Source organism: Glycine max, chromosome 4 (genome assembly GCF_000004515.6).
Source record: "Glycine max cultivar Williams 82 chromosome 4, Glycine_max_v4.0, whole genome shotgun sequence".
In the NCBI taxonomy this organism is placed as follows: domain Eukaryota; kingdom Viridiplantae; phylum Streptophyta; class Magnoliopsida; order Fabales; family Fabaceae; genus Glycine; species Glycine max.
In genome coordinates this window covers 29179752-29193475 of record NC_016091.4, presented here as the reverse complement: position 1 = coordinate 29193475, position 13724 = coordinate 29179752, and the positions used below count along the sequence as shown (strand labels likewise).

At 35.7% G+C, this 13724-nt stretch overlaps 1 protein-coding gene and 1 long non-coding RNA gene across 2 annotated transcripts; both read right to left on the bottom strand.

The window, feature by feature from the left end:
• Nucleotides 1–1274: 1274 nt before the first annotated feature.
• LOC100818594 (uncharacterized) lies at nt 1275–4719 on the bottom strand. The gene is made up of 3 exons (XR_413929.3): nt 2317–4719; nt 1617–2216; nt 1275–1529 (listed from the first exon to the last, which is right to left on the bottom strand). It is a non-coding gene; the product is annotated as an uncharacterized lncRNA (long non-coding RNA).
• A 684-nt stretch (nt 4720–5403) lies between these two features.
• Nucleotides 5404–11981, bottom strand: LOC100787742 (probable ethanolamine kinase). The gene is made up of 11 exons (XM_006578379.4): nt 11657–11981; nt 11117–11208; nt 10837–10943; nt 9540–9645; nt 8686–8808; nt 8067–8158; nt 7565–7649; nt 7066–7171; nt 6829–6895; nt 5858–5950; nt 5404–5769 (listed from the first exon to the last, which is right to left on the bottom strand). The coding sequence occupies exons 1-11, from the start codon at nt 11791–11793 to the stop codon at nt 5641–5643; spliced, it is 1137 nt and encodes a 378-aa protein (XP_006578442.1). The 5' UTR covers nt 11794–11981; the 3' UTR covers nt 5404–5640.
• Between the last annotated feature and the right edge of the window lie 1743 nt (nt 11982–13724).

The following is a 13724-nucleotide window of genomic DNA, read 5'->3' as shown; positions in this document are numbered from 1 at the left end:
TGGACTATTAGGTCTTCCTCCAACTGTGCCTTGTAGTCCCTTAAAGAAATTTCAAACAAATTAAGGGACCGCCTAGAATGTGCATCAGCAACAACTTTCATAGCATCCAAGTCTAGCCAAGATATTGCATGCTTCGTTGACCATGATCTTACACAGCAAGGTACGCTTTTCAGCATGACTCCACAGTTTGCTGCCTCAGAAAGGTACGCTTTTTAGCACGACTCCACTACACTCTTTCATACGCAGAGCATCTGGTGAACAAGAAGGATCATCAAGCACAAGATAAAGAATGGAGATGGCCTCAAATGGGTCTTTGGCCTCAGGTGTGACAAGGCATCTAGCACCCTGATCCAATGTTCGAGGCTTCTTGCAACTTGTCTCGAAAAGGTATGCTTTTCAGCACAAGTCCACAGCACCATTTCTTTGTAGAGTGCAATTTGTAGATCAGATGTCCCTGGTATTTTAGCAATCGAGTCAATTATTCCCCTAACAATCTTTGCAGTTTTTGCCTTAGGTATAATGGAGAACAATGGCCTCAACTGAGTAAGAAGGCTGTGCAGATCCTCTCCCCTATTCTCATCGGTGAGAAGCTTAGTGAGGTTTGTGACTACTTTCCCAGAGAAGTGATGTAAGCCTTGCCTCAACTCATTCTTCTTCTTATTATTATTCTTTTCGCTTTTCTTTTCGAAATTCTCCTTACCTTTAACCCTTGAATTTCAGGGTGTGTTGTGAACTTCTTTTAGACAACTTTGTAACTTTTATACAGAATATTACTTTTTTCTTATTCTATCTTGTTTATTTGTTTACTTATTTGATATTTTAAAATTAAAATAAACTTAAAAACATTCTTCAAAATAGATTATAAATGCTTGAGAAATTGACCACCTCAAAAATTAAAAACACATGTTTGGAAAATAGTGGGGCTTAAAACAGAAAGGCCTAGGGAGTAGGGTCACAATGTAAAATTTTATCAATTCTTAAATTTACTAGTTGACAATATAAAATTTTAGCATTCACAAATACATAATAATTATTATAATTCTTTCAAAGTTGCAATGAAACATATGTAATTTTTTTTATTTTAAATTACTATTATCTTAAATTACTTACAAGTTAGAATAATACACCTTTTTTATTTTATTTCTATTGTATACTTTTTTACGTTAAATTTTTTATATTTCTTTTTAAGATAATTTGATCATCATATTATTATTTATTAATTTTATCAATTCTGGAATGTGTGTCATATAGAGTGCACAAAAAATAAAATAATGTAACAAATAATTTCAATAAAAGTTATAACCAAAATAATGTAACAAATACAAAAATGTTGTCAAATACAAGACATAAAATGATCTATCAATGATTTGTGCGCCGTCTTCGTCGCACCCTAACATTTCCATCCGAGTTGTCACCCCCCTAGCAATCATGAGACAATCTTCCACGATCTCATGTAACTTTGTGCCTTCAGTGACCATCCTTAGGTTGAGCACACGCTCCAACCTTTTTGCAATCGCTTCACAACCATCCTATGACATTCATAAAAACACATTTTATTATAACATTTAAAATAAACCACAATTTATAAAATAAAACATTAAAGCAACTAATATTACCACTGCAGGTGCCTGTGATGGTCCAATGTCTGCTCCCACTAGAACCTCTGGGATACCTGGCTCGACGTATTCCTCATGCTATGGTGCAAGTGGATGTCTGGGCTCATCACCTGCCTGTGTGGGTGTGACGAACGGATGAGATATCCGGAAGAACCACTCCATGTAATCTGTTGATACCTGCCCAGGCACAACAAAAATCTCACCCGCATCTGCTAGATGGTCCTCATAATGCATCCACCTGTCGTCGATATCCTCATATGACAAGGGGGCACTAACAGGCGATGGAGGAATGGTCTGAACGTGCCCGAACTGTTGTACCACCCTATCTGGTCGAACTGTGACCACAATAGGACCCCATCTAAGCTGGCCCTAGAACCATGAAATGAGCTCAAACCCCCTAACACCTCGGTGGTCACCATAGGGCATCCAGCGCACGTTAGTGATCGTCAAAGCATCCAAACGTGTCCGGTACACTGGTGCTCGTAATCCCTTGATATAAGCCTTCGTTATAAGCCACTGGGAGGCACGTGGGGATGTCTCATCGTACGCATCGTCAGTGACACAGTCATGAACACTAGGAAAGTGCTCATATATCCAGCACTTGAAACATCAGATGACCATAAGATCAATGTCAAATACACATAAAAAAAACATATTTACATCATAATCCAATTTAACATATTACAAACAAAAAATTTACCTGTAATAAAGTAATGTACCCAACAATCTGTCATCTACTGCTCTGAGAAGCTTCATTTAATTGGTCATACATATGCATCAGCGCGGCAGCTCCCCAGGCATACCTCCCACTCTCACCCAGGTCTCGAAAAGCCTCCAGATGCACTACATGGACATGTGTTGCACTCTTGTTAGCGAAAAGAGTGCAACCAACCAAGTGGAGGAGATAAGCACGAGATGCTACAATCCATCGTCGGGCCTCGCATCTACTCAGATAGATATGTCGTACCCATGACAGGCGTACATATGCCCCATGCGCCTGTGCAGTCTCAGCTCTAGCCTCCTGACCCGAGACCTCGAGCAACTTCATCAACAAGACGACCGCCTCCTCCACAACTAGAGGCTCGAAGTTGTGCAAGGCGCCTGTGATCGGCAGATGGAGGAGTGACGCCACATCATCCAGTGTGACGGTCAGCTCTCCCACTGGAAGGTGGAAGCTGCTGGTCTCCCCGTGCCACCTCTCCACAAGTGTAGATATAAGTCCCGGATCGCCAATGACTACTGAGCACCCGATCAAAGGGCTTAATCCTGTGGCAGCGACTAGCCCTTCTATCTCAGGCGCTGGCCTGCCAATTTTCTCAACGTTCCTATCGTAGGAGGCCAACTTCAAGTCAGGACGTTCCTGAATTGAAGAACACATCATTCCAAATAACAGTATATCAAAAATTTATTATCACAAACAACTCAACAATAACAAATAATTAACAATTAATTTTACTTAAAAATTATAATACCACTCCAATCCATATGTTGTGTGCAACATGATCAGGAAACGAAGTTAGCACTAATGGGTCACGTGGCCCAACAAGGAATCCGTCAGCATCATCAACAACTGATCCCGCAGCAACATCATCAACAACTGATCCCGCAACAACATCATCAATAATTAAGCCCTCTACACCAGCTGCAAATACGTTTGTAGTCATCGGAGGAACATCCTCAGTCATATGAGAAACTTCCTCAATCATCTGAGGAACATCCTCAGTCATATCAGCAACGTCCTCAGCGACAACAACACGTACCCGTTGCCTACGGATAGATGCGGTAGGTCTACTCCGCCGGGGAACATCATCTGGATGATGCTCATCCTGTCCACCCCGGGCTCTGCCTATACCCCTACCTAATGAACGGCGTAAACCTCTCGTTCTAACCATGATCTGAAAATCATGATGAACATGTTTTTTTTTGTCAAATTCAATATTCATATATTTATAAACCTACATAACCCTAAGTCATCAGCCTTACATTATAAACCCTAATCACACTACCCTAAACACCCCATTAAAAAATGTTAAGGTTGAAAAACACCGAAATTAAATTGAATGACTTATTTTTTTTTCTTTCCTTATCGTATACCCATAATAAGTACGTCTAAACCCTAAACATTATTGCCTATGCACTACATAAGCTAAACCCTAAATTAAACCCTATGCTAAATCCTAATCAGTAAACTAACCCCTAACCTAAATCCTAATCAGTACACTAACCCTAAGCTCAACCCTATCAACTAAAAAATTTCCAACCAACTAAACTAAACCCAAGCCTCAGCCCTAACCCAAGCCTCAATAAAAATACCACCATATGTATATATTACAACCTAACCCTACACCTAAACCCTAACAAATAAAATACAACCTAACAACTAAAACTCTCAATAACATACCAACATAAATATTAAACCCTAATGACAAACCCTAAACCCTAACCCAAACCCCAAGCTCAGCCAACCCTTGGCACTAGAATAAACCCTAAGCACCAACCATACCCCTTTACATATCTACCATTTCTAAAACAACCTACCAACAACATACCACAACATATATTAAACCCTAAGCCCCACACCAAACCCTAATGCCACCCCTACCCGCTAAACTAAAACCTAACAACCAACCCTAACTACATACCATCATATATATTAAACCCTAACATCTCAACTAACCCCTACACTCAACCCTAACCCTAACATAAACATTCATCTACCCCCTAAGCACTATGCCCTACGCCCTAACCACACAGTTAGTCCTAGGCCCTTAACTAAACCCTAGCCACTAACCCTAATTTTGATTTTGATGCAAATATTTTAAACATAAAAAACATAAATGTTACCTAATATATACTATTTTCATGCAAATATATTAAACATCAACATTTATTTCATACAACATGTAATCATACATATTTTTTTCATTAAATAACAAAACATGCCTATTTTTAATACAAAACAAACAAATACAATTAAATTTTAAAAAAAAATTAACTAAATTATTAAAAAAATAATTCAAATGTACATACGGAAGAACTTATTCTGTATGAGTTTATGGAAGAACTTCCGTAAGACAAATTTCTTCCGTATTCCATGGAAGCACCTAAGCTCTAAGTCCTCTACCCTACAACCATAATCAAAGAAAAAAGCAATTAGAGGGTAAGAAAAGGAAGCTAACCTCAACGCCGGAGAATGTATAAGAAAATGCAGGTGGAAATGGTCGTGCAGAAGACAAAAACGGAGAAGACGAAAGGGGAGAAGCTACGAAAGAAGAGAAACGAGCAAGAAGATGCGGAAGAAGGTAGTGGCACTGGGTGTGGGTCTCACTTTTTTATTTAAAATTAACCAAGGACAATTTTGTCCACTCATTAAAGTGTTGGGTGCAACAGCAATAGTGCTGGTTGCACCTAGCAACACCCATTTCTCTCGTGATGTCAATCTAGTCTTAATAATAACTTTGGATCTATTTTTTTATGTCAAAAACTTATTACAAGACCAAATTGGCGCGTAGATGTTTAAAAATAAAAAATAAAAATCAAGGACCAAATGTAAGTTTACCCTTTTCTTTTATTCGAAATCCTCTCAGAAATACAAATATGCCAAAGTTTACTGATCAAAGACAGAATAAATCACCACAAGGATTTATAGAAGTTAAATCTCTGCTAATTTATAGGAAACATGCCCTACTTCTCAAGTCTCATCCTTCCCCTGGTACAACATCGACGGGGAATTAAACAAGAAAGGAAGAGATAACAAAAACTATTGATAACAGATCAAAATTTATGATGATCACAATACAAGAAAAAGAATGATATATCAATTTATATAGCCTATGTTCTAGGATTACAACATAGAATGTAGAAGAGCCTGTAGCTCAAACTAAACGATTAATTAGCCATTATTGTGACTAGCGTCTAAAAATGATATTTTACACAAACATTAAACTACATGAATCAGGAGACTCATGCTGCAAACATGACGTACAAAAACACACGAGTGACTGAGTAAGCATAATCTATCTATCTACTCATTCTTGCATCCTGAAAGGTAGGACCGTGCCAACAAGAAATACTTCTCTTTCTGCCTTTTGTACTCGTGGTATCGAAGGAAAAAGTAACCAAGATAATCAAATTCAATTGGAGACATCTTTGCCTGTTTATCATTAGAAGCAATATCAACAATCAAGGATGTCATTTGATTAAGAAAGCATAGTGAGCATAAAAGAAGAAATATATATTACCTGAATTAGACCCCACAGAGCCCAGAAAACGTGAGAAGCAAGGGAAAATGTATTTGCCTCAACATACAAAGTCTCAAGATCTTTCTCAGAAACCTGTATTATATTAAGTAAATGATGATCTAAAAGAAACACACGAGATACCCAAATAGGACGAAAAAAATTTAAACTACTGAGTTATATATTCCAATAACTTATATACCCTTAAGTGCAACTGTGTTCTAAGTACAATATTATTAAGTAACATGCAACAAGGCATGCTGAGATAAGGCTAAATCAAGTCCAAGTCAAATTTGAATAAACTTCAAGAGTGGGGATTTAGGGAAGATATTCAGGCGGTTTTATGTAACATACATCAGCCTTGGAAAACCAGCAACAGTAAATATCAATCCAACATTAAACCATAAAGACTACCTAATATAGATGATGCACCAAAGGGCTAGTGTGTCAAAGTGAACAAAAACTAATGGAAAACCAGAGTATACATTGAAGTAAAATGCAATCATCACCACCAACCAAATCAGGCAACTCTTCACAATGCATTAAAGAGATTAATCACTGATAGGTAAATGAATTTTGAAGCAAGTATAAGGAAGAATAGGCCAATTTCATTGCCATTTCTTCCCCCACCAAAAAAATTACAAATTATAAATATTAAAATAAAAGAGCATTTATTTTCTTAGCAATCAAAACAAAGCTGATAAAAGAAAGTCAGGCAACGTGAAGATCAGAACAGAAAAATCCATTATGACCCAATACAACATGTAGTAAAAGATTTAACCAGAATACCCATACAAATGCCAAGCACCACTAAAATGGTTTTTAAATCTTAAACAGCACAAATGAAATATGTCACCAACAAGCCAGACTATGAATAACATGATGTGCATCTTATTTTAGAGATGATTGACAAGCTGGAGACAATGAAATAAAATAGAATATGAAATATTTAACCCCTTCACAGTAATTAGTACCTCTTGGGGTCTTTCAGGTTTCAAGTAATGCCGGAGAAAATGATATTGTTCATTCATATTTGGGTACCTGCATTATGAAAATGATGAACTGAAGTAACTAACACAAATTATAGTCACATTCAAGCAAAAATTGAGGTCACACAAATTATAGTCACAGAAATTAAATGAGGAACTGAAGTAACTTGAGTAGTCACAGAAATTATGACTAAAGGAGAGAAGCAAGCATAAAGAACTTACAAGTCATAGTCACATTCAAAGCCAGCATATTCTGCAAAGTGGTTTCCTATATCATAGCCTCTGTAGTTGTACGATGCATATTCATAATCAATGAAGTAAAGTTTATCTGGAGAATTGTCAGAACATATTGAAGATGAAAAGCTCAAATGAATTTATAAGTTGGTTATCTAAGCATTCTCTCTTCACGTGTGAATGCCTATTTTAGGAAGAAAAGAAAAGGGAAACATTTAAAGAATCCCCCCCCACCCCACCCCCGCCCCCCCCCACCCACCCCCCCGCACACATATTTGAGGTAAAGATGAAGATGTAGAGATACTATAGAAGTCTCAACTTTTGAATTCATAAAATGGTAAGCATAAGAAAAAATTCAAATAAATAAGCTATGCAGATATGCTTTAACATCTACAGTCACTTGACTCACTTCTATAATGAATAAATAAAATCTACAGTAACAGGGTGGAAGCACAAGTATATGTTTACAAACAAGGGATTTAGATACCTTCCTCATAATTAATCATAATATTTCCAGAAAGCAAATCGTTGTGAGCAAAAATTACAGGAGATTTGAGTAGATCACACAATCCCTGTTGCAAAATTTAAAAAATATAGCATCTGTCAAGAGAAAAAACTGTTGACATTTGACAACATAAAATGAATCAATTACTACCACTAATTTAGCCTTTTCAAAAATTTTCACAAATCTGTAAGTTATTATCTTCACAAGCACAAATGGAATGGAAAAGGCTATGTTTGATGATCCCTTTGACCTAGACACTAGGGCACTTTCTTTTTTGGCCTGTCCTAATAAATATCTAGTAGAAGTGATTGGATATTAACCGCAAAAAGGTAAGTCACCACTAAAATATAAACTTAACTTTAATCTAGTGATTAACATTGAACTTCCAAAGATGGTGGTAATTTATATGCATTTTGAATCCTGCATTACAATGAAAGATAAATACAAAGAAAACAGCTAAGAAACATATGGAAAGAGCAAGTACCTTGAGCTCAACAATTTCATCATGAACTTCCTTGAATGAAATTGTCTCATAAGTCTTCTGCATTTTACTATCATCAAATTCAAGAACAGATGCTGAAAAAAAAAGGTGGCAACTCAAATACTTATAATATCAATCTTTCAAGCATATACACTAGTCCTTGACAAAATCAAATTACATGAGATTAACTAGCTTGATGATAGTTTTAATATGTTGAAGGCTTGAAGCTGTACATCTCACATAAGACTAAGGATATAAAATGAAGACTAAGGATATAAAATGAAATTCGTAAGGAGCTGTTATGTAACAAAATACAGACACCAAATAAATTGTATATTCAAAATTCAATCTTTAGGCCCAAAACAACTTCAGATCCTTGCACAAGGCATAACAGATCATTCCAGTATCATAAGTTACTTTCAAACTTAAAATCAGGGAGAGTGGTGAAACTGAAAAGGCTAAAGGGGAGTTCAAAACTTTGCCCAAAAACAAAGGCATGGTTAAGAAAATCATAGAACTCAAAATAAACACAAATTAAATTGACTTCAAACAAAATTACAGAAGTAACTTAATCAAAAGAAATAGAAGTACAAAGACCAAGAAGGAAGAAAAGATAAAGGACCTTTCTCAAAGAACTTCCAGACATCATTCCACAATTGAGGTTCCTTTGAGCCTGGAATTTCCACATGATGAAATCTTTGAAGTTGCTTTGCTATTTTAGAAGCCAGCTTTGGCTCCCGCATATCTGCCATGGAGAAAATGTACTCATGAAGACATTAAATTGGTAGTAGCTCTATGGGTATACAAAGCATAATAACATGTAATTAAATGAAAACAAAGTCAGATTCTGAGCTTGTACTCCAATCCAAATAATACCTGATTAACACATTTCAAAGAATACATACACACACGCTCTCTCTCTCTCTCTCACACACACACACATATGGCTGCATGTATGTATGTATGTATGTATGGGGATTTGATAAAAAAATTGGGTTAAATAACAAAATATTAAGTAATGAATTAGTAACAATGACAACTTCAGCTTAGAGCCTTCTCATGATCAACAGTTACATCGAGTCTAAGGTTGGGTTAGGCAAGTACAACATTTCCACATTTAAACCTAGGTGGTCATTAGGTAAAACCTAGTGATCCCAATCTAATGTAGTTCAAATTCATTCCTCGAGGAGTTTACTACAGGACTATAGTCCATAAAGGTAAAAAAGACAGTAATCCTAATCCGAATTAAGTTAAACTGTGAAAGTTTATATGGTAAGAAAAAGGAAATTTCTATAAATGCTACTGCAATGTACAGTAAAGGCAATACTGGGTACAGATTCATTGTTTAGATATGCTTAAGTTTCTTACAAATATTATCAAGAACACCCAAAAGTAGGAAATTTAATAAAATCTATTAGCATTTATCAACCTGACATTGTCACTCATGTTCTAAACATGATTTTTTCCCATTTGTACCTGAAGGAGATAGAGTTTGTGCATTTATAAAAGATTGCACCATGCCATTTCCAAATATGCCGAGCCACTTAGCACCAAATCCTGCAGCTGTGATGTATTTGGTAGCCTAGACACCAAATTTCACAAGCAATTACAAGGTAGAAATTTCAAGTAAACCATTGAATAAATACAGATAAGTAACTAATCTAACAATTATAACCTACAATGTTCTTCAGACAATATAGAGATTCAACTAAAATGCACCATTAGAATTAATATCTTTCTCTTATCACAACTCACAACCAAGATCCTCCGTGCACATCTATGAAAGATTATAAATGCAAAGTATATGTAGAAATGCAAACATAGTTTCTCTTCCTTTCTTTTCTTTTATGGATTAAATGAACAAAAATTTGTAGCACATCATCTACAAGGGATTTATGTTTCTGTGGCATTCAATGTTGTTGAAAGTTTTGGTTTGCTTATCCCTTCCTAGTCTATTATTATTTTTTTTTTTTAATTTGGCCTTATGTCAAGCATATGACAATTATGAAATCTATAATGCATATTTAACAAATTAATATATTTATGTTGAAAGACATTTCTAAATCCTAATTCCCAGAAAGTAAAATACCAAAATCTTTATATGCAACATTATCTAAATTGGAACCCCAAAATTTTCATAAGATTTTTTTATTTATTTTCTTGTGCTGCTTCAGAAAGAGGGAACAAAAATAACCGGAGCATCTTCAACTCGGCCTCTGCCAGAGTATCTTCAACTCGGCTTCAGTCAAGTTATCTTTAACTTGGCCTTAGCCAAAATATCTTCAGCTCGACCTCCACCAAAATATCTTCAGCTCAACCTCCACCAAAATATCTTCAGCTTGGCCTTTTCAAATTTTTAAATTTAAGGCCCATGAGCTCCTAACCCACAGGGCCCTCTAGGCTTTTGGGCCCTTTGGGATTTTTTGGCCCTAAACCACATGGGTTTGGGCCAAGTGGTGTGGGCTAGCCTAATTTGACAGTTCTAGTTACTATGGTCAATTGATGAAAATCCCCCATAATAGAAAATATAGAAATTGGTAGAATCCAAGAAATATTACTTAACCACAAGCATATATAAACTATACAGTTTCAGTTACCATGTAACTTTCAATTATCCATCAGCCAAAGAACAAGATTTGCAGAAATAAAAAAATAAAATAAAGACAACAACAACATCAGCACAAGATGACTGCAATGTTTGACTCAGAAAGCATGTACAGGCATTCAGTAACATGGCTAAATTTGCATGTAATCATGCAGCACAGCGTCTAACCTGCAATTCCCGCTGCCGATCAATAATGTACTCAGTGTTGGGTCCATACAATCTGACAGTTATAGTTTCCTCGATACAATTTTCTTGCTTAACTGAAACCTTAAGTACTGACAGATAATCCCAAACCCATCAGTTAGGTCCCACATCAACAATACAAGGGTAAGAAATGAATCACAAGTAATTAAGCAACCAGACATAGCCATTCAGCATATGAAAATCAACAATAATTTTATTCTTTCTTTTTCAGAACGAAAAATGAGAGTAACAAGAAATAACTAACACAAATTTGTTATGCCCCCGGAAATTTTCTCAACAACAAAGCGAGAATCATCCAAATTTGACCACGCCTTGAACATATCCTTGCACAACTTTCTGTAAGAAATCACAAGAATTTTTTTTTTAAATAAAAAAGGAAACAGAAACCATGCAATTTCAGGAATAGAAATGAACAGCGGCGGAGAAAGCAACGCGAAATCGCAAAAAGAAAACGAAAAATTCAACGGTTCAACATCGAAAGACATATCATATAGATTACGCATCACAAGATTCACAATTTCAAATCCAAAGAAATTGAACGGTTCCTAAGAATCTGGAATCGCCAAATCCGAATTTGACTTGGCTTTCCCTCAAAAACCTGACCCACTTTCCGACATTTTCCCAGCAACAAAACGCCAGAAACGACGAAACACAAGCAAGTTCAAAAGAGAAACGCGCGAAATTAAGAAGGTTAGAAAAAAAGGAAGGGAAAAAACATATTATTATCTTATTTAATAATAAATGAGAAAGAAAAGAAAGGGGGCGAGGGGGGAGAATTACGAACAGGACGAGAGGTGCCATTAGAGGAAGCTCGAGGGAGGGGTCAATGGTGAGATGCGAGGAATGAATCTGCGAAGCATAGTCATGGCGAGCTTGCTCTGCGACTTCAACGGGGTTCCAGATCTTAACCTCTGCACCCATTGATTCAACCGAAGGAGAACAAAGAAAGAGGGGGAAAAACAAGAGGTGCGGGAAATGATGTGAAGAAAAAAGGGTGTACGCAACGGTGGCGATGGGTTTGAGAGGTGTGTTGGGTACTTTCAAATCGAGCGAGCGGTGTCTCCTGTTGCGTTGGAGGATTTTTTTGTTGTGCCGCGAAATGACCGATATGGGCAACACGCCACGTCGTATATTGCGTTTACAATGATGGGCCTTCTTGGTAGTTAATTTAATGTTTCTTGCAAGTTGCAACAAAACAATACCTTATTACACGAGGAAATTATTAAATTCGATATTCTTGTTGGTCAATGAACTTTTTGTATTATATTCTATTTTTCAAAATCTAATTCTGGCTTTTTGTCTCTTTATTCCATCAATTAGTCACTTTTAAGTTTTTAACTACTTTCCGTTAATGAAAAATGTTTAACTACCAAAAAAAAGCCACTTTTAAGTTTCAATACGCATTCACGGTGTCTCTGCTTTTCTGAAAAATGCATTTCACATGATACTTTAAAATTAAAGGATAAAGTATAAACTGTTATTGGTTCTTGAATTTGTTTTTTTGGTATTTCTAATTTTGATCTCTAAAACTTGATAATTTGTCAAAAAAAATTAAAAAAAATCATCTAATGTTCTATTCTTTTCTGATTATTTACTAATTAAGTGATGACATGTCATTATTTTTACTTATATTTTTTTTCTGATAACTAAAAATCATCGAAAATTAATTTAATAAGGTGCACACACCTAATGTTAGAAATTAAACTAGAATAAAAAAAGAGATATGAAAATATCTTATTTCATTCATTCAATCAACTCTCAAATGACACTATTAATGCTTAGCTATTGACGGCTAATACTTAACTATCTCGATTACAATAGAGGACTAACTAAATTACCTATATAAAGAATACTCAATGTGGGTGAACTAAAGAGAGATCAAACACATTGAGTTTATCTCTAAGAAAAAGAAATCTAATAGTGGATAAAGGCTTAGTTAGAGCATTTGCCCGTTGATATTGAGCAGAAAAATATCTTACTTGAAGCTACTTGGCAAGTAGTTTCTCTTTAACAAAGAAGAAGCCAAACTAGAAAAAAGCACCTTTGAATCTATCAAACCATTGCTTAGGGGCCTATTTAAGACCATATAGAGCTTTTTGAAGTTTGCAAACTAGAGTAGAGTAAGTGTTTTTAAAACCTGGAGGTTGTTGCATATAAACAGTTTCGTCCAAAAAAAAAACATTTAAGATTTGCATCTAGTTAATGTAAAGTTCATCTATTAGTTAAGGCAAGGGTGAGATTGACTCTTATAGTTATATGTTTTATGAGTGGAGAAAAAATTTCTAAAAAATCACATCTAGGTAGTTGATGAAACCCCTTTGCAACTAACCTAGATTTGCATCTATTTATAGTCTCATCTGCATTTTCTTTTATCCAAAAGACCCACTTACATCTAATAGCTTTCCTATTTAGAGGAAGAGGGACAAGAGTCCAAGTTTTGTTCTTCATTAGAGCTTCATATTCTTGTTTCATGGCTTCTAGCCATTTAGGATCAGTCAAGGGTTGTTTAATATTTTTTGGTTAACATGAGTGAGAAAAGGAGATGGATGAATCATCTTTTAAGGAAAGCTAGATTTGGACCTTGTTTGGATAGGGTGGTAATTATGGGATTCAAGAGGTAAAGGAGGGACACACTTAATTTGAGGATTGGAGGGATTTTGATCAGGAATGGATTGAGCAAAATCATTACTAGAATGAGACTGATCATTGACAAAATCAACATCAGATGAAAGATTGTTCAACATAAGCATCTTCAAGAATAGGCATTTGTTGATCATTTTCAAGATTTTAAAAGACTAATGGTGAAACCTTAGAAAGAGATTGAAAGAAATTTATAGGAGACTAAGAAGTAT

What these genes read in the sequence shown, in the direction of transcription:
- LOC100787742 (XM_006578379.4), bottom strand. Translation starts at nt 11,793, where the DNA reads ATGGGTGCAGAGGTTAAGATCTGGAACCCCGTTGAAGTCGCAGAGCAA. An exon ending in ATCGGCAGCGGGAATTGCAG is followed by an intron (nt 9,646 to 10,836) that starts GTTAGACGCTGT and finishes TTTGGTGTCTAG; the next exon opens with GCTACCAAATACATCACAGC. An exon ending in CTGGAAGTTCTTTGAGAAAG is followed by an intron (nt 8,159 to 8,685) that starts GTCCTTTATCTT and finishes TTTTTTTTTCAG; the next exon opens with CATCTGTTCTTGAATTTGAT.